The 21010-nt window shown below is 43.2% G+C and overlaps 1 protein-coding gene across 1 annotated transcript in view; it reads left to right on the forward strand.

The window, feature by feature from the left end:
* The first annotated feature begins 11711 nt into the window (after positions 1-11711).
* Positions 11712-21010, forward strand: part of NAPB (NSF attachment protein beta) — a 47417-nt gene continuing 38118 nt past the window's right edge. The window contains exon 1 of the mRNA XM_032143258.2: positions 11712-11893. Within this exon, the coding sequence (XP_031999149.1) occupies positions 11796-11893 (98 nt within the window). The 5' untranslated portion in view covers positions 11712-11795. The remainder of the gene's footprint in view (positions 11894-21010) is intronic.

Raw genomic sequence — 21010 nt, forward strand, 5'->3', positions numbered from 1 at the left:
TTACTCGGGAGGCTGAGGCAGGAGAATCACTTGAACCCAGGAGGTGGAGGTTGAAGTGAGCCAGGATGGCACTGCTGCACTCCAGCCTGGGTGACAGAGCGAGACTCTGTCTCAAAAAAAAAAAAAAAAGAAAAAGAAAAACAAACAACAAACAAACAAAAAAAACCCTAAATGGAATCCTACCAGAAAAAAAAATTAATGGAATAATTGATGAAATGTGAATAAAATCTGCAGATTAGTTAATAGTATTGTGTGAATGTTGATATTCTAGTTTTCACCATTGTACTGTGATTGTATAATATGTTAACATTTGGGGAAGTGGAATGAAGGGTATACGAGAATGCTTTATGCTATTTTTGCAACCTTTGTGTAAGTCTGAAATTATTCCAAAATAAAGGTTAAAATGTCCAAAACTAAATAAAGCATTGTTCTGTGAGGAGTAGCATGCTGAGGGAGGGGAAGCAGGAGCATTAGGATCCAGCTGTCCTGGCTCAAGTCCTTCGCTGTGGACTCTGGGAGAGTTACCTCATCTCCCTAAGTTGGGTTTCTTCATCTGTAATATGAGAATGGGGAGAAAGACTCCTCTTGAATTGTGGTAGAGACCAACTGGATGTAGGCAAAGAACCTGCTCCCAAGTCCGGTGTCAGGTGCATAGTAATGTCTTCTTTGTGATTCTTCTGTGACTCTGAACCCACACTTAACCCATGGCCTGTCAGGTCCCTCCTGTCCCAGAAGCCAGGCCACCTTCCATCATGACAATGTTGCTAGCACCTGTCACAACATCTTCCCTTGGCCCCAGAGCCTGTCTTGAGAGGACTTGTCTAGCCGGTGGAGGTGATACGTTTGAAATTCCCTGAGCCTGAGCTGCGGAGGGCCACTTGCTGTAGAATACGTAATGAAGGATTCCGAGTAATCAGGGAGGTCAGTCAGACCTGGCCATCTCAGCATGCCCCAGACACCTGGGATACCCCCATCAGGCTGAGGCCCGTAGAGAGGAAAAATAACATTGGGTGGGCCATATTAGAAACCCCATGGACGTGAGGCTCAAAGCATAAACGATAAATCTGCTTAAGAAATATGGGAGTTGGTTGTGTCCATAAAGAGGAAAATGAGTCACTGGCAATTTTAATGGAAGAAAAGGAAAACACAGACCCTGACTATGCCACAGAAGGAGATGCGAGGGGCTTAACAGGTCACACTGGCGTTCCTTAGCTTGCGTCAGCAGAACACTGATTTCTGACTCTGTGGACATGGAATCAGGAAAAAAATATGATTCTGGTAAGGCACATATATAAAGGGAGACAGGGAGCTTGATTACAGCATGGAATAGGGGCAGTGCATAGTGGCTGACACCTGGGAGGCCGAGACTAGGAGGATTGCTTCAGCCCAGGAGTTCCAGACCAGCCTGGGCAACATGGTGAAACCCCATCTCTACAGAAAATACAAAAATTAGCCAGGCATGGTGGCACACATCTGTAGCCCCAGCTACTCTGGAGGCTGAGGTGGGAAGATCGCCTGAGCCCAAGAGAGGTCGAGGCTGCAGTGAGCTGAGATCGCACCAAGCACTCCAGCCTGGGCAACAGAACAAAGGGAAATAGACGACTTAGTTGTTGTCTGGTTACTGTCATGAAATAATGGAAAAATAGGAGCCTGAGTATTTCCGTGAAACAAGAGTAAATTAGGAGTGCTGGCTATAACAAATAGGAGCCCTGTTCTTGCCAATAAAAGAAGGGAAAAATATGAGATCTGGTTAGACCATGGAATAACAGGAACTGTGGGGTCTGCTCATGTCTGTGGAATAAGGGGCATAGGAGAGAAGGATTGCAGAAGGGCATGAGAAAACTTCAGGTGATAGATATATCTGTTGTATGAATTGTAGTGATAATTCCACAGGTGCCTACGTATGACAAATTTCATCAAATTGTACACTTTAAATATGTGCAATTTGGCGAAGTGCAGTGGCTCACACCTGTAATCCCAACACTTTGGGGAGGCCAAGGTGGGCAGATCACATGAGGCCAGGAGTTCAAGACCTGCCTGGCCAACATGGTGAAACCTCATCTCTACTAAAAAACACAAAAACTAGCCGTGGAGCACATGCCTGTAGTCTCAGCAACTCTGGAGGCTGAGGTGAAAGGATCGCTTGAGCCCAGGATGTCTAGAATGCAGTGAGCTGTGATTGTGCCATTGCACTCCAGCCTGCCCAACACAGTAAGACCCCGTCTGGAAAAAAAAAGAAAGAAAGAAAGAAAGAAAAGTATGTTTCCCAGGAGTCCAGCAAATTGGGCCTTCTATCTCATAAGCTGAACCTGGTAACAGGCCACTGCTGGATCAGTCATGATGGCAAGTGTGGGATTCCTGTTGGATCAACCCGTGGCTGGGTGCTGTGTGGGCGAGATGGTGTGTGTCCCACAGAGGCCCTCTATGAGCTGCACAACTTCCTGGTTCTGTCTGTTGATGACCAAGCTCGGGATTTATCAGCCCAGCTCCTAGGAGAAGCAGGAAATAAACAAGAACATGATGGTGTGTTTTATCCCAGCAGGCTCTGCTTGTGTGGGCTGAGGAACCTGCAGACAGGGAGCTTCCTGGCTGTAGTTTTTCATCACTCCTTCACCAGTAGATATGGCATTGGTGCCAGGAAAGGGTCACACTGTGACACTCTCTTCATCAGCCGATGTCTGCTATCTGAAATTTTCTCATCACTCTGGGGAAACAAATAATCCTCTGTAAACAGTACGGTTGATCTCGGTTGGTTTCTTCTCTCTACTCTTTTTTTTTTTTTTGCATGTAGCACTATTTGACAAGCTCTTCTTTGTCCCCTAAATAATCCTGTTCTAGGCTGGCTGCTGACCTGGATATAACCCAGGCAGAAAGCAAATCTATTTGCAACCCACCTGCTGCCAGCCACCCTCCAAACATGGCCCAGGAAGGAACGGTCAGCAGTCTGTGCCTGCTTGAGGAATCTCCCAGCCATGGCTGCAGGGCAGGGGTAGGGGAGCAGAGTCCATGCTGCCAGCAGCAGCTCCCACTGCAGCCCTGAGCCCTCGCCCCCAGGGCAGCAGCAGAAGAACATGGCTGACCTTGGCTGGAAATGCCTTCTGACTCTGGGGAGCAGGCCAGCAGCAGGCGCACAGAAAGTCAGCAAACAAGGCAGTGCTACAGATGGCTCCAAACTGGCATCTCTCCAAAGGTCCCAGGGTACATTTTCTCTTTCCAGACACAGAAACATGAGAAATCACAAGCCTTAAAAAGTCAGAGCGTGTCACAAGAGGCCAAGGATGCCCAGAGTGGAAGGGCTTGTGGGGAGGTCATCGTCCTCATCCAGCCTTTGGTCTCCTTTCTGCAGACGTTTTCCACAACACGATATCTGTTTACCAGCTCTTAAATAGTCATCAGGTTCCATTTTGAAAGCAAAGAAAAAGCAAGTGGATTCTGCAGGCTGTGACACTCCTGCTTCCACCTTCTCCTGCGATCTTTCTGGTTTTCTGTAAGCAGATGCTCTTCCCACTGAAGCAATGAGCAGCAAAAGCAGAAGAGGGCCAAGAGTTTGTTGAAATCTGTAATTAAGTCTTCACGTTCAAATCTTTTGCCCATTTTTCTGTTTGGTTGTCTCCAGTTGATTTGTAGGATTTATTTATCCTTCTTGCAAATGTCATCCTCTGGGTTGTGGTTGTCTTTTCATTTTATTTATGGCATGTTGATGAAAAAATATTCTTAATCTTAATGGAAAGAATGTATTGATTTTTCTCTCTTGTGGTTTGCATTTTTTATGTCTTATTTAGGAAATCAAGGTCATAAAGCTACTTTTAAATATTTTTTCTGAAATTTTTAAAGTTTAGCATTTCCCATTTATGTCCATAATCCATCTAGATTTTTGTGTGTGGTATGTTTACTAATGTTTTCTTCAGCATTTTTGTATCTATCTTCATGAGTTAAACTGGCCTATGATTGTTTTTTCTCATATTGTGCTTTCCTGGTTTGGGTTTCAAGGTTATACTGGCCTCATCCAATGGGTTGGGGAGCATGTCAGTCTGGGTCTCCACAGTCAGCACAGGCACACTTGCAACAGGAGAGTTCAGGGCAGTTTCTATACGGGGCAGTGTGCAATGGTGCAGGGACACAGAAACCCCGGGACACAGGGCAAGTGTCTGCAGCAGCCATGCCAGCTACCCTAAGCCTGAAAGATAAGGCAAACAATCGAGAAAGAATTGGCGTGCCAGCTGGCCACTTTGTGGAGGGAGCAGGGGACAAACACCATGATCTCAATCCCCTCTGTCCTCTACCTCATTCCTAGGCATCTTGTTGTCAAATACAGGCAGAAGTTATAGGGCACAAGAGCCCCATGGATGGAGTCCATAGCAGCCTGTGTTGTGAAACAGAGAGCAGCATGGAGAAAGTGCATTAGTCAGGGTTCTCCAGAGAAACATAGAGATATGAAAAGATTTATTGCAAAGGATTGGCTTGTACAATTATGGAGGCCTCGAAGTCCACCATCTGCTGTTTGCAAGCTGGAAACCAAGGAAAGCCAATGGTGTAGTTGGAAGGCCTGAGAGGTGGAGAGCCACAGGTGTAGATTCCAACCTGAGTCTGAAGGCTTAATAACCAGGAGCACTGAGGGCAGGAGAAGATTGATGTCACAGTCCAAACAGCCAGGCAGAGCTAATTCAACCATCTGCCACTCGGGCACTCATTGGATTGGATTGGATGGTGTTGCTCACATTGGAGGGGCCATTTGCTTTACTCAGTCCACTGATTCAACTGCTGACCTTTTCCAGAAACATCCTCACAGACCCATCCAGAAATAACATTTAACAGATAGTGGGCATTCCGTGGCCCAGTCAAGTTGACACATAAAATTAACCATAACAGAAGGTTAGTGAGTGGGGCTAGGGAGCAAACAGAAATTAGCCAGCACCAGATGATTTCCCTCTGTCTTAGTTCTCTTGAAGAGCTGCTAGTTTTTGCCCATTTCCTTTAGGGATTGGGAAAGGGAGATTCTATGATCTGACTTCATTTCATTTCTTTATCCAGATACTCTCCCAATGTGCAGCTGATTTTCATCATTTGCAGAAGTTATCTTCTATAAAATCTCTGCAAACACAGAAGTAGTAAATGCTAAACCATTGTGCCCAGGAAAAATACAAGGTTTGGTTTCCTTGAGTCTCTGGTTACAACATTTTCTGTCAATTGATCAATATTTAACCTCGTTTTATGTGTGTCTCTAGTTAGAGGTGTCTTTTAAAATATATATTGTTGACTCATTATCATCAAGCTCACCACCAACAACCCTGTAAATGCCTGAATGAAGCTAATTTAAGACACATTTTCTCCATAAGGCACCTCACAGCCTTCTTGTGCTTAGGAACCAGATAGCACTGCAGCATTATGCCTGGGGCCATTTTAAACGGCAAAATCACCAACCAAAAAGCACAAAACTCAAACCACATGTGGTGGCTCATACCTGTAATCCCAGCACTTCGGGAGGCCAACGCTAAAGGCACTTGAGCTCAGGAGTTCGAGATCAGCCTGGGCAACACAGAAAGACCCTACCTCTAAAAAAAAAAAAAAAAAAAAAAAAAAAAACCACACAAAATTGTGAAACATGGCACTAAACAGGCTGTGAAGAAGGACACTTGTTAACAATACAAGAGCTGGAACAAGGCTGGGAGTGGTGGCTCAAGGCCAAGGCGGGTGGATTACCTGAGGTCAGGAGTTCGAGACCAGCCTGACCAACGTGGGGAAACCCCATCTCTACTAAAAATACAAAACTTAGCTGGGTATGGTGGCACGTGCCTGTAGTCTCAGCTACTTGGGAGGCTAAGGCAGGAGAATTCTTGAACCCAGGAGGTGTAGGTTGCAGTGAGCTGAGATTGAGCCACTGCACTCCAGCCTGGTAGACAGAGTGAGACTCCATCTCAAAAACAAACAAACAAACAAACAAAAACAACAACAGCTGGAACAAGAAGGCAGAGTGTTGCTGTGTTTGACCTCAGCTTGGAACAAGCTGTCAGGCCACCCACATTTTTGCCCACTCTGAGTGTCTGTGAATGATGGCAAAAGCGCCACAAGTGTTGATTTTAGGATTGCAACTTAATTTTAGCAAGTAGGTGAGTTTGCAAATATGAAATCCATGAATAATAAGGGTTGACTGTGTTTTTAAAGCCAGTTACTACCATGCTAAGAGTAGATTTGTGAAGACCCAGTTCTTCCCACCTGATAATGAAGAAATGCTAGCACTGCACACTAAATAAGACTGGGACGGTGTAATCTAGTGATGGGGAAATTATTTCACTCTCCAAGACAGTCTTAGATGTTTCCCTAAGAGCCAAATGTGATGCAAACCAAATATGCCACAGAGGAAAAAGGTTTTGTGAAATTTGATTCATTCAACTATTGGCCATTAACAATCAATTACAAACACTTATAGCAACAGAGAAAATATATGTTTCATAAACAAACAAAAAATACAAACTACAAGCATACTCCTAATAATACTTACATGTGTGTAAGTTTGATGGATAAAAGTGAGATAGCACTATATATGTATAAAAAATTAAAAATGTTTCATTGGGTAGGTGGAATTATGAGCAGCTTTTTTTCCCTAAAATTTCTCCTAATGTAATATTAAATAATGATGTGAAAGGAATTCAAAGAGTATGTGGGAAATAAACCATTTTTCCCTTTAAGCAATTGTGTCTGTGGCTCACAACCATAACTTATATTAAGCATAGATAAGAAAGGTCCTAGAATATATAATATAAATAAAAATTGTCAAAATGATCTTATGCTCATTTGCCATAAATAAAGGCGTCAAGTTAATTTCAAAACTTGTTTGTAGACTTTTACATCAACTAATAAAAAGAAGAATATTTGGTCTGGCACAGTGGCTCATGCCTGTAATCCCAGCACTTTGGGAGGCTGAGATGGAAAGATTGCTTGAGCTCAGGAGTTTGAGACCAGCCTGGGCAAGACAGCAAGACCTCATCTCTACTAAAAATAAAAATTAAAAAAACAACTGGGTTTGGTGGCACATGCCTGTAGTCCCAGCTACTCAGGAGGCTGAAGTAGGAGGACCACTTATGTTTGGGAGATTTCGGCTGCAGTGAGCTGTGATTGTGCACTTTAGCCTGGGCAACAGAGTGAGACCCTGTCTCAAAAAAAAAAAAAAAAAGACTTACTAATGACAGTAATGTGTATTTTCTCATAAGCATTTATTTTAACTTAATTTACCATTTTTTGTTTTCCCTAACAGATATTTGTGTATATTTAATTTTACCTTTTGCAACTTTTTGGTCTGTATTTTATATAGTGATTTTTTAAGGAAAGGTTAAGTAAGATTAACATTTGGGGAAACTTGTAACAATTTTGACAGGGTGTGAAATGTCACCCCACACACATAACACACAAACACATAAACTGATGTTGTTTCAAAAAGTTTTTTAGAGATTAACAAAAGCCATTTAATTATTTCTCTGAAATGTGCCATTCAAATGTTCTTGGGTTTTGTTAGTCTATGAGAAAAATGAAAAGAATCACTGTAAATAGAACAATTAAATTCTATCCTTAGAATTGCACAACCTCATCCACACAGATGGAAGATTTATTTTCATTAATGCATTCCTTTAACGATTTTGGGTGAAGAGCCTCCTGAAATGGACTTCTTCCTTCCCTGCCTTCTGAAGCAGAGCACTCTGCTTTAGATGGTTTGACCTTGTCCGATGACTCTGAGCCACGCTTAGCATTTCAGGCAGAACCAAGGCTGAGATGTCATCAGAGGAGGCCACTGCAGACCTGGGCAGGGACCGTTGGGCCATGCCATGCAGGGCCATGTGACCTGAGGACTGTCCCCCAACCCCAGCGTAGCGGCTCCAGCTTCCCAACTTTGTCAGTGCAACCAGAGTGGAACAGGGTGCGCACGGACTCCCCCTAACCTAGCTGTTGTGGTGTGAAAACATCTGCAAATCCTCGGAGGCCCTCCCGTCAGGAGATGTCATCTCATTTCCCTCCCCTTTAATGCGGGTGAGGCTTCTTGCTTTGCTTCAGTGGAGCAGCAGTGATGTCCCGTAACTTTCCATACTGGATCTTTGCCTGGTGCTTTCTCCCCTTCTGTGAACACACACAGATGGCTACACCCTTTCTCCATATCGATTCTGTTCTTTTCTGACTCTGGCTTTCTTAGTGTTGGGGTTCTCAAGTAGCTTCAGCCCTGTCTTGATGGATCATCCTTCGGGGTATGTGCTGATTCAGTCTGAGTGTCCAGGTGTCCACCTCCATCTGCTCACAGGGAAAAGCCAGTAGTACTGTTGGCTCTGCCTTGTTCAGGCTACAGGCTCCTTTCCTGCTCTGCCTTCTCAGAAACTCCCTGAAGGCTTTTTCTTCTTTTCTTACACGTGTCCAGAGCTTCTGAAAAGCAAAGCACATAGAGGCTAGTGCCATCTGCTAGGACTTGTGCAATGATAAAATTGTTCTCTGTCTGTGCAGTCCGATATAGTAGTATAGGGGGGCATCTCATGCTCCATCCACCTAGGCTCCTGGTGGAGTCTGAAAATTAAACTTATATAAGACAAATTAATAGCAGGAAAGCACACAGATGTATTTGATACAAGTTTTACATGGCCTGGGAGGCCTCATAAGGAAATGAAAACCCAAAGAAGCAATAGAGTGTGTTACTTATTTACTGAGTTGGACAAAGAATAGTAAACTGAAAATGTGATGAGGCAGAGGGGCTTGGGCTAGGGTAGTTAACTGGATAGAAAAGTGACTAACAAGATAAGGGTTAGTTTAACAGGGTTTGTACAGAATTCTCTTGGCCTCAACTTCCTGTCTTTGATGATAAGAATGTTGCTTAATTTCTAGTATAAGAAGGACATCTTTCATATGGGAATTTCATCTCTTGCTTTAAATAAACAAGAGGTTGGGGCCAGGCGTGGTGGCTCATGCCTGTAATCCCAGCACTTTGGGAGGCCAAGGAGGGTGGATCACGAGGTCAGGAGATCGAGACCATGCCGGCTAACACGGTGAAACCCCGTCTCTACTAAAAATACAAAAAATTAGCCGGGTGTGGTGGTGGGCGCCTGTAGTCCCAGCTACTCGGGAGGCTGAGGCAGGAGAATGGCGTGAACCCGGGAGGTGGAGCTTGCAGTGAGCTGAGATCGCGCCACTGCACTCTAGCCTGGGCAACAGAGCAAAACTCTGTCTCAAAAAAAAAGAAAAGAGAAAAGGAACAAGAGGTCAGAGAGTCCAGTGTGTATTCCGTATGCAAAAAAAGAAAAGAAAAAGTCAAAGTAATCTTCTTGCACCTGTCGTTTTGCGGGTGTCTGACTTTATTTTTTTTTTTTGAGAGGAGTCTCACTCACTCTGTCGCCCAGGCTGGAGTGTAATGGTGCAATCTCGGCTCACTGCAACCTCTGTTCCACCTCCCAGGTTCAAGTGATTCTCCTGCCTCAGCCTCCTGAGTAGCTGGGATTACAGACATGCACCACGACACCCAACTAATTTTTGCATTTTTTGTAAATTTTGTATTTTTAGTAGAGATGGGGTTTTACTATGTTGGCCAGGCTGGTCTTGAACTACTCACCTCAAGTGATCCGCTTGCCTCGGCCTCCCAAAGTGCTGGGATTATAGGCGTGAGCCACTGCCCTCAGGTATCTAATTTAGTCAATCCACCAGGTATCCAACTTAGTGAATCCACCAGGGTGCTATATTTTTAACTCTTTCAGCTGCCACTGGCTATGTGTGGCTATTGAGCACTTGAAATGTGGCTAGTACAGCCAAGAAATGGAACTTTACATTTTATTTAATATTATTTAATTTGAATGTAAATGGCCACCAGCGGTGAGTGGCTCCATCCTGCGCAGCGCAGGTGTGGGCAGTGGGTCCTTTGCCTCTTCTCCAAGATGACTTCTACTCTTCTCCTGATCCACACCAGGGTTGCTTCTCCTTTTCTTTTCCTTCTTGTTTCAAGGATTCCTCAGCTGTCTGTCTAGTCAGGCCTTATTCTGTGAGGTTCATCTCTCTGCCCTGCCTGCTTTCCTCCCCCAGCCTCTGGGAGAATAAAACACTAGCTCTACCCAGTAATTAAGGTTTGAAGGTTTTCTCCCACTTTGGTGTGGACTGGCAGAACGGTGGGAGTGCCCACAAATTTCCTGTGACAAAGAAGAGAATGAAGGAAATTACCAGAAACCACCAAAAATGTCTCTCTTAATTGCAAGTACTAGCTTCGAGGAGGCAGTCTGTTCCAGCTCCTTTTCAACTGACTAAGATATGAGAATCTAGAACGGTGTGCTTTAGAATAGGGATGGAGAGTTCTTTTCAAAATGTGCATTTTCTAGACCCCAGCTGCAAGAGACCTTGATACCAAAACCCAGTGGCCTAGGAATCAGTATTTCTTAAATATCTATTAGAGCTTCTGCATCGAACCACGTTAGGGAACTGATTTAACCAACACACTGATATACTTAGGAGCTTTTGATTTAGCCTCAGTCCATTAAACCCCCATAGACTGCTCTGCTTTCCAAATGCTTATGTTCACTTTTTACAGTTTTTCTCTGGTCTCCCCTGCATTTACGGTTACCTCCAATTTCCTGCCTCCTTCTCTCTCCAAAAGCACACAGATCAGCTTTTCAAAGTTAGAATAATGCATGTAGTAATCGTAAATAAACTGCATGAAGAGCTGAGATTTCTTTCTATATCTACAGAGTCCTGAAATGTATGAACTCTGTGACATGTGCTTTAGTCAACTGTCTTTCTAGGAGTTTGGCCCCTCTTGCCTTGCTCTCTACAGACAGTCTTCATTTTCTGAAATTTTGCATGCCAGTGCCCAGAGTGTATTTATCAACAATTTGAAACTGTCATAAATCTCACTTGGCAGTGATTTTCTTATTAGTTTCAGCATCTCTGCCTTAGCACTGCCAAGCTTGAATGGTCTAGACATTGTATTCAAAAATAACTCCCTCTGGGACAGGCCCGAAAGTCTCTGGCACAGGATTCCATCTATCTATGGATACTTCTCCTAGGAGATTAGAAGTCTTCCTGGCAGGCAAACATTTTGTCCCTGGAGATCCATCCACTATGACCAGTATTATGTAAAGGATAAGAGTTCAATGGCTCACATCCATTGAATATAATTCAGTCAACAAAAGAGTGGATTATGCATATATTGCGTATATGCAACTCATTTATAACCAAGGAAGAGAGGACCAACAGAAAGTTACAGTTTGGGGAGATTTAAAAATAACTTATATTGGGGACGTCTTGCTCTTTGAGATAAAAAATGGCTCTTATTGCCAGCTGTTGCTCGTTTTTTGGTGGGCGGTATCAAGCATGTGATGCTTTGGTGGCTACACCAGATTCTCTTTTGCAGAACTTGCATGCAGGGTGTGGGTTCCATCCAATCTGTTATCCCCTGTTCCTTCATCCATCTCATTGCCATGCGAGTCTTACTGAGTAGGTGATCTTTACTAGAGGCCACGGATCATTTTCCATTTCTGCATACACAAAAAATTAAAGTTCACCTTGGTCCAGGACCCCTTGGGGGGGTCACGCCCCCTGCGCCGATGTCCTGGGAGCTAGCGATGCGCAAGCTCGGCTCACACACACCCCCCTCCGGGCCTCCTGGGAACTGTAGTAGGCGGCTCGCGAATCCCCGCCGCCATGACAGGACCCGGACTACAGCTCCCGAAAGGCCTCGCGCGTCGCGCCTGCGCCTGCGCCCCTGCGACCGCCAGAGGGAGGGCTAAGGCGCCTGGGCGCGCAGCGAGCCGGCTGAGGGGGCTGTGGCGGCCGCGGCGGGCGACATGGACAACGCGGGGAAGGAGCGTGAGGCAGTACAGCTGATGGCGGAGGCCGAGAAGCGGGTCAAGGCCTCCCACTCCTTCCTCCGAGGGCTGTTTGGGTGAGCGCCAGACCGTGCGTACCCTGGGGGGGGGGGTCTCCGTACTTGGCCCCCTTCCTTTCAGGCTGACCCCCCCACGCAACCTCTGGGGCCCTCAGACCACGCCGAGGGACCCTCCGCCTGCAGGCGCCCTCCAGAAATCCTGCAGGGTCCCCCAGCGCCCTCTGGAGCTCCCAGGACGCCCAGGGGCCCTCAGTCCGCACGCGCCTTCCAGAGACCCCAAAAGGGCCCCCCAGGATCCCTGGAAACCCCGCATCCTCCCAGGGGCTCTCGGCCCCCACGCTCACTTTAGAGACCTCCTAGGGTCGGCAGAACTCCCCAGGGTTCCTCAGCCCCCACACGCCCTCCGGATCCCCTAACACGCCCCCTTAGAAACCCCGGAGTCTCACAGGGACCCTCAGCCCCCACGCGCGTTTCAGAGAACCCCTAGGACCCCCAGAGCCCCCCAAGCGCCCCACGAAGCCCCTAGAACACTCTGTGGGGGCTGTCAGCCCCACGCGCCCTGTGTAGACCCCAGATCGGCCCCCTCGCCCTGGCTCGCGTTGGTGCGGGGGTCCCACGACCTAGAAGGTCAGCGGCTCCCTGAGGCCCGCGGGCGCGGTAGCTCGCGGCGCGCGTGGGGCCCCCTTCTCCATGCGTGGCGAGTCGTATTGGTGCATTTCGCCACGCTGAAGTCCGTATCGCTCCGGAGACCCGTCCGGGTGAGGCGCGCCCGGGTGGAGCCGGAGGGGTCGGTGCAGGGGCCGCCCCCGGCGCCTGGCACGCGCATCTGGGGGCGTCCCGCCTGCAGGTGGGCCCGGCGGGGGAGGGGGCGGTCCGGCGCGGGATCCAGAGCTGGTGTGCTTGTTGGCCTCCCTCCAGGGGCCTTGCGGCGAGTACAACTTTAGTAAATACTTGAATAATGAACTAATATATTTTCTCAGCGTAGTATTTTTCCTTCTCCAGAGATTGATTGATAGCCAGGGCCTCCTGTTTGATTAACGGTAACGCTGCTCCTGTTTAAGTCAGCGCCCTTTGGGAATCCCTTTAATTTCCTGTAATTCTTCCGTGCTCTCCTAAGGAGGATTTTAAATTCCAACCTCTCAAAAAGCAGAGCCCGCACTGACAGCCCGGAAGAATTCTGGGCTGTTGAATATGTGAATGATTCAGCTGTTTAGGATGAAAAAGGCAGAAATTTTGTGTGTGCCTGTTTCGTTGTTTTCTTTTGAAAGTGAAAGATCCTTTGCTGTTACCAAGAGCAGATACTTAACCCGTTGCATGACTAGACACGATTTTATTTCTGTACACATTCAGTTCAGACTCTATTTCAGAAGACAGACATAATGGGCTCTTAGCTTGTTTTGCCAACTTCATTGCTTTGGCTATAAATTATAATACTTTACCGCTATTGATACATCTTTAGGAAATGCTTAAGGACAAGTTTCATGCAGTACGCATAACTGCAGAAATACATAAAGGGCTGCAAAAATGCAAGAAGATAAGGGTCCCTGTCCTCAGGAACCTCTCAGAGGGCATTTATCACAGCTGGTTTCTAGATTTCTCATGTGATGTATAGGAGATATAGCTAGAATTATGTTTTGTTTTGCATTTAAAAGTTATGACAGTACCATCAAGTGCTAGCGCCACACTAACTCCTTTTAAATGTTTTGATTCACAAAACATTTAAAATTCACTCTGATAAAATTTAATGTCATAGTACCTCATGCCAGGAGGTTATTTTAATGTTACAACATTATTTCAAGTCAGGAAGTGCTTCCCTGTGGGAGAGTCTGTAACTGGCAGAGGAAAAAGCATGACAGCACTTGGTGCTTGTCTCAGGAGAACACTCCTTTTGGGAAAGAGGTTTTCGATGTTTTTAGGAAACTGGGCCAAATCTTGAGCTTATAATCCTTAAAGGATTTTGAAAAGCCTTTGTTTTTAAAGAAACATCTCCCTTTTAAATGTTGCTACCTATGTTATTGACAGGACATATACGAAGACCAACCTTCACCATTCACACTCAGTTTACACAAAAGTTAATGCATCTTAGTTCTTACCTGGGTACAACAGGTTGGTTTATTATCTAGCTTTGGGACCTAGGGCAAGTTACTTAGCCTCTCTCTGCTTCAGTTTCCAGTGTATAAAATGGAGATAATAATGGTATATCTCAAAATTTATGGGGGTTCAGTGAGGTTATGTTTGTAAAACATTTGGAACCATGGATGTTGGAGACAGTGACCATGAGATATTAATTAGCATATTCATCAAAATTATCAGCTCCAGTTATTTATCAAAGAAGCAGTAGGCCAAACAGATGACTTTTCCAGAATTTCAGAGCCATAGACTGCATCATTGATTTTTTTTTTTTTGAGATGGAGTCTCACACTGTCGCCCAGGCTGGAGTGCAGTGGCGCAATATCAACTAACTGCAACCTCCGCCTCCCGGGTTCAAGCGATTCTCCTGCCTCAGTCTCCTGAGTAGCTGGGATTACAGCCACCCGCCACCATGCCCGGCTAATTTTTTTTTTTTTTTGTATTTTTAGTAGAGACGGGGTTTCACTATGTTGGCCAGGCTGGTCTCGAACGCCTGACCTCGTGATCCACCAGCCTTGGCCTCCCAAAGTGTTGGGATTACAGGCGTGAGCCACCACGCCCAGCCTCATTGATCTTTTAATGAAATAAAATATCTGAAAGAGCTTTAACCATGAATGTACCATGCAAGTGTGATTTATACTTTGAAGACTGTTATTTCCAGTAATACTTGCTCCAGGAAAGCTTGCAGGAAGGAGTACTTAGAGTTTTAGGAGTTTAGTAATATTGTATAATTATTGAAGCCAGAAAACAGACATAGTGTTTCTGTGACAGTAGGACAATTAAGATTCTGTATCAATTTTAGATGTTTAGAATCCTACCTTATAGATGGCATGTATCATCACCTTTCTAGACTGGAATACATGTTACTCCACCCTGCCCCTGCCTTCTTAGCTATAGAATGTCCCCATTTTCATTCCTAAAGGTCTACATGTAATCCTTTATTTAAAACGCAGGGTAATCCATCTCTATGTCAGACTCCAGAATTGATGTAACACAAAATTAATAAAACACACATACTGACTTGAATACCATCAGAGCTCATTTATTTAAGAGCTGACTAGCTGGTGCTTTAAAGAGGATAAGCCATTTGTTTTGAGGTTGTGGCAGTCGTTAAAAGGTGCTTGGCATATTGCAGATATTTCACATCACAGACATTCTGAATGCTCTATCTGCAGATTAAAGCCTGTCATGAGTTCTCTAGTGTTTACCACTCACTGGTTTTGTGGCAATACTGTATTCTTAGTAGTATTCTATAGCTTTTGTTTCTTGCTTTCAGTAAAATTAGATGAAAATATGCATATGTATTTATGAGAACGTGTCAGTCAAATATTTCTTCTCTGTGTAAGGCACAAATCCTCTGCCGTATCTGCTTGAGAGGTAAGGTATCAATATTCCTTCCCCATCCCCACCTTCCTCCCCAGGAAAAGAGCTGACAAGGGATGCAAACATTGCAGGAAACCACTGTTGTGGTGGTTTGTGTTTCTGCTTAATTACTGTTTAAGCAGTGATGTGCTTTTGTAGTTGTGGAATTAAAACTTTTTCCCAAGTTTGTAGTATAGTACATTTAGTAAAACTACTTCCAAAGGAGTTGTATTGTCCTTCAGTTTGTTGCCAGGGATGAGCTATGGAATTTTGTAGTTAATTTCAAATTCCAACTTACAATATTAATGAACTACTGGTATCATTTTAAATCAGCCTGAGTCTGACATTAAGATTGTTTTGAATTGGAAAAGCCTCTTATAATACTATTCCCTCCATCTTGTTGCTATGAGACTCGATTGGGAATAACCTGCACAATGCACGTAGAAGAAAGTGCTTAAGACTGACAGTGGTGGCCAGGTGCGGTGGCTCACGCCTGTAATCCCAGCACTCTGGGAGGCTGAGGCGGGTGGATCACTTGAGGTCAGGAGTTTGAGACCAGCCTAGCCAACATGGTGAAACCCCGTCTCTACTAAAAATACAAAAATTAGCCTGGCGTGGTGGCGAGCGCCTGTAATACCAGCTACGTCGTAGGCTGAGGCAGGAGAATCACTTGAACCTTGGAGGCAGTGGTTGTAGTGAGCTGAGATTGTGCCACTGCACTCCAGCCTGGGCCCCCGAGCGAGATTCCGTCTCAAAAAAAAAAAAAAAAAAAAGAATGCCAGTGGAAAGATGTTTTTCTCATGGTTAACGCCGTCTTCCTTTGCCTTTCGGTGTTTAGTCTCAGAGTTTACACAAGAGCTATAAATCTGGCAGTGTCAATGTAAATTTAATGAAAGGCCCCATTGGGTTACCTTGAAATAATTATGAATCTATAATTTATTAGTTTGTGAAAATTGTGAATATTTCTTAAGCATTGTAGACTCTAAATTATCAGTACTCTTCACTTGTGTTTATTTCAACAAAGATTGCTTTTAAGTTTGACCAAAATATGGTGGGGCCATGTGATAACATAGGTGAAGCATTTAGGTTTTCCTCAGTTACAATTCTTGTTCAAATGCAGATTGAACTTTTAAAAAAATTATTAGGCTCAGGTTTACTTATAGAGATAGGTGATACAGTATAAGAAATATATACGTATATTTGTGTATCTTTCTCAAAAGAAATCGATTATAAATTGAACAATTATTTTTATAAATTATATAATATACATAAGAAATATAATTATATTATTATTCATGGGGAGACCAGGTGGAGGCTCAAGTTCTCTCATTTAATATTTTGGTGACCATAGTCAAGTAAATCATACTCAGAACTTGTTTTTTTTAGTTTTCAGATGGGCAGAGGGACAGAATCTATTTTTCACAGTAGTTAAGGATTGAATGAGGTCAGAATGCTTATTCAGTTGCACAGAGCTGTATAACTTTATTATAACTGTTTGGTTTTCTGATTTTAGGTTGTTACAGCTTGGTATCAAATGATAAACTGTTACCAGACTGACCTTTTTCTTGTTGCATTTTTGCAGTTTTCTCCACATATTCTTTCATTCTTGTGAGCTCTGTGAGGTGCAGTTACTCTGGAGAGAGAGGGAGGGCTGGTGATCATGTGTGGCTCCTTGGAAGTCTGCCTGTTTTGTTGCTGTGGCTAACACCTCACCCAACCTGAGGTGTGCGGTGGTCACGTGGTAAATATTGGTGGAGAGAATGAATGTATTAATGCTAATACAAATGCTGATGTTTTTTCTTTTATTCTTACCTAGTTTTCAAGAGCAAAGCTATACCAAGTAAAGGAGAGTTTAAGTCGCTTTCTTCCGTTTTATTTATGCATTTATTTTTTTGAGACGAGCTCTCACTCTGTTGCCTAGGCTGGAAGGCAGTGGCGAGATACCTGCTCACTTCGACCTTGACCTCCTGAGCTCAAGAGATCCTCCCACCTCAGCCTCCCAAGTAGCTAGGACTACAGGCATGCACTACCATGCCTGACTAATTTTTTATTTTTGTAGAGACAGGGTCTTGCTACGTTGCCCAGGCTCATCTCCAACTCCGAGACTCAAGCGATCTGCTCTGCTGACCTCATCCTCCCAAAGTGCTGTGATTACAGGTGTTAGCCACTGTACTAGGCATTTTATTTAAATATTTGCTTATTATAAACATTGTAGCTGTACACGGTAGAAAAGTACAAGGAGTACAGAGAGTTTTCTTCTTTTTTTTTTTTGAAACGGACTCTTGCTCGGTTGCCTAGGCTGGAGTGCAGTAGCATGATCTTGGCTCACTGCAACCTCCGCCTCCTGGGTTCAAGTGATTCTCCTGCCTCAGTCTCCCGAGTAGCTGGGATTACAGATGCGCATCACCACGCCCAGCTAATTTTTGTATTTTTAGTAGAGACGGGGTTTCACCATGTTGGCCAGGCTGGTCTTGAACTTCTGACCTCATGATCCGCCCACCTCGGCCTCCCAAAGTGCCACTGTGGCATGAGCCACAGTGCCCAGCGCAGAGAGTTTTCAGTTGAAAAGTAAAGTTCTCTGAGTCTTCTTTTTCCATAATCTCACTCCCAAGGAGCAACCATTTTTAACTTTCTAATTAGTTTTTCTGATGGTTACCACCACATTTCTAAATAATTTTAGAGCACTTCTACTTCCTGATATCTTGATTTTTAGACAGTATCTATTGATTTTGCTAAAAATGATGAAGAATTTATTATAACTTACATGGTCTTACATTTTCCCCTTTACCTCCTCATTTTACTTAGTTATGTCTCAATCTCTATTACCTTTTATATATAAACAGCATATTTAAATCTTAATTCATCATATGAATTAATGCTGAATAATTAAGCTAATCAAAATATTATACTTAAACATTTTTAAATATATTTTTCTATTTTTGTGAGTTATGGAGTTAAAGAGAATATATTGTCCAAATTGTGATATTTTTGAGATACTAAGAAAATGGGTACAAGTCAAGCATATCTATGCAGTGAGGACACAGAATCACCCTAGTTACAGACTTCATATACTCTTCTTAGATTTTCACACTGTGTTTATCTGATTGGATGATAAAATCAGTAAAGCTTTTGTACCTTCAAAGAATTTTCAGTGACTAATAAAGTTCACAGTAAGGAAACTTGGAAGTAGTTTCAGAATGTTAACTATTTCTGTATTTGAGTGGAACTTATAAGTAATAACAAAATCTAATAAGTCAATACTTTCTTGAATTAAGATATCTTTTTTCATGGTGAGGACTTGTCTGTCAATTCCAGTTTTAGTCCGTGTATTCATTAGGGATTAGTGTTGTATTTTGAAGGCCTTTTTGAATATCTGTGGAGATAAACATTTTTCTCCTTAGAGTTATTATATGTTAATTAGTAAATATGAGGCCTCGTATTGTACTGTCCTCACACTCCTGGAGTAAACCTCTCAGGATTATAATATATTTTTAAATGTAGATTCCATTTTTATTTTTATTTATTTGTTTATTTTTTTGCAACAGGGTCTCACTTTGTCGCCCAGGCTGGAGTGCAGTGATGTGCATATTACTCACTGCAACCTCCGCCTCCCAGGCTTAAGTGATCCCTCCACCTCAGCCTCCTCAGCAGCTGGGATTTCAGGCACAGGCCACCATGCCCAGCTAATTTTTGTATTTTTATTAGATATGGGATTTCACCATATTGGCTAGGCAAGTTTCAAACTCCTGGGCTCAAATGATCTGCCTGGTTGGTCTCCCACAGGGCTGGGATTACAGGCATGAGCCACTGTGCCCGGCCTAGAGTCTATTTTTACATACATGATTTAGGATTGTTTTATCTACAATTCATTTGTATATAGCTTTACTTTGTCAACTTGAAGCATTGCTGTTACAGGTGCCTCCTAAAAATAATTTGGATGTTTTTCTTTTTTTTTTTTTTTTTTTTTGGACTCTGGTCTTTGAAGGTTTAAGAATACACCACAGTGAAACCATTGGGGCTTTTGATAGGTATTTCTTTGATAACTTTCTTGTTTTTGTCTCTGAAATTTGTAATGTTTAAATTTTCTATCTCTACTGAGGTCGATTTTGGTAAATTGTGTTTTCCTAGGAAATAATTCATTTTATCTAAGTTTTAAAAAATGTATTTGCATTGTGCATAGTAGTCTTTTCTGACTTTTAAAATGTTCTGTCTTAGTAATTTTCTTCTGTCACTTTACTTTTATATTTGTGTTTTTCCCCTTTTTTCCTTGATTCTTTTGATTCTTTTTCTCTAAACAACCAATATTTTATTGATTTGTTCTACTGGTTTTGTGTTTTCTGTCTTACTGACTTATACTTTTATCTTTATTGCTTTCTTTGGCTTCTTTTGTTTTTCCCTCTGGTTCATTTTTCTAGGGAGGTGTTCATTCACTGTTTTCATTACTTTATTTGTATGGATTAAAATATTCATGGCTATACATTTTTTTCTTAAAACTGCTTCAGTTGTATTTTATAGATCCTGTTACATAATGTTTTTATCTTAGTTTGTTTCCCCTTTGTTCCAAGAGGTTTTTATTTTAAGGGTTTTATTCCAGGTAGAAAGAACAGCCTTTCTTTGTACATTATTACTTAAACTATTTTTTTCATTACGATCAGAGAACTTACTGAGATTTTCTTTGCCACTTAATATATTGTTGGTGTTCATGAATGGTCCAGGTATACTTTATTTAAAAATTTTTTTTTAGACATGGAGTCTTGCTGTGTTTCCCAAGATGGTCTTGAACTCCTGGCCTAAGCAATTCCCTGCTTTGGCCTCCCAAAGAGTGCTGGGATCATAGGCATGAGCCACCTGCACCCAGCCCCCATGTACACTTTATTGTTTTGGAGACAGAGTCTCACTCTGTCGCCCAGGCTGGAGTACAGTGGTGCGGCTCACTGCAACCTCCGCCTCCCAGGTTCAAGTGATTCTCCTGCCTCAGCCTCCCCAGTAGCTAGGAATACAGGCACGCACCATGCCACCACACCTGGCTAATTTTTGTGTATTTAGTAGAGACAGGGTTTCACCGTGTTGGCCAGGCTGGTCTCAAACTCCTGATCTCAAACGATCCAATTGCCTCGGCCTCCCAAAGTGCTGGGATTGTAGTCTCCCATGTATACTTTAGAAGGTGGATATTTTCTTATCAAATTTTGATAGAGATCCCTCTTGTCTAGTTATTGATTATATTGTCTGTGTCTTTCATGTCTGTATTTTCTGTTCACTTGATCTGTTTTGGACTTACAGGGGCATATTAATATCTGCTTTCTTATAAGTGTATTTCTATCTTTTTTAACGTTTGCAATTTCTGCTTTATAAAGGGGGCCACTGTGTTTTTGGTACATAGATTTTCACAACTAATATTATTATGAATTATATTTTTAGCATTATGAAGTGAACTTCTTTATTTCCTTTAAGGCCTTTGAGCCCAAATTCTACTTTGTCTCATTGCAGGGTAACAATCTCTGTTTTCTTATTGCTTGTGTTTGCATTCATTAAGACTTTTATGTAAGAGGATCATACATGCTGTCTGTTACCTTGTGCCCTCTGCTGCCAGTTGTGGCCATGTGACTGACTTTGACTGATGAAGTATGAGTAGAAGGCACTTCTGCCATGGCTTTTACCCTTCTGTAAGAAATTAAGAAGAGT

Source organism: Hylobates moloch, unplaced genomic scaffold, assembly GCF_009828535.3.
Source record: "Hylobates moloch isolate HMO894 unplaced genomic scaffold, HMol_V3 SCAFFOLD_21, whole genome shotgun sequence".
Classification (NCBI taxonomy): Eukaryota; Metazoa; Chordata; class Mammalia; order Primates; family Hylobatidae; genus Hylobates; species Hylobates moloch.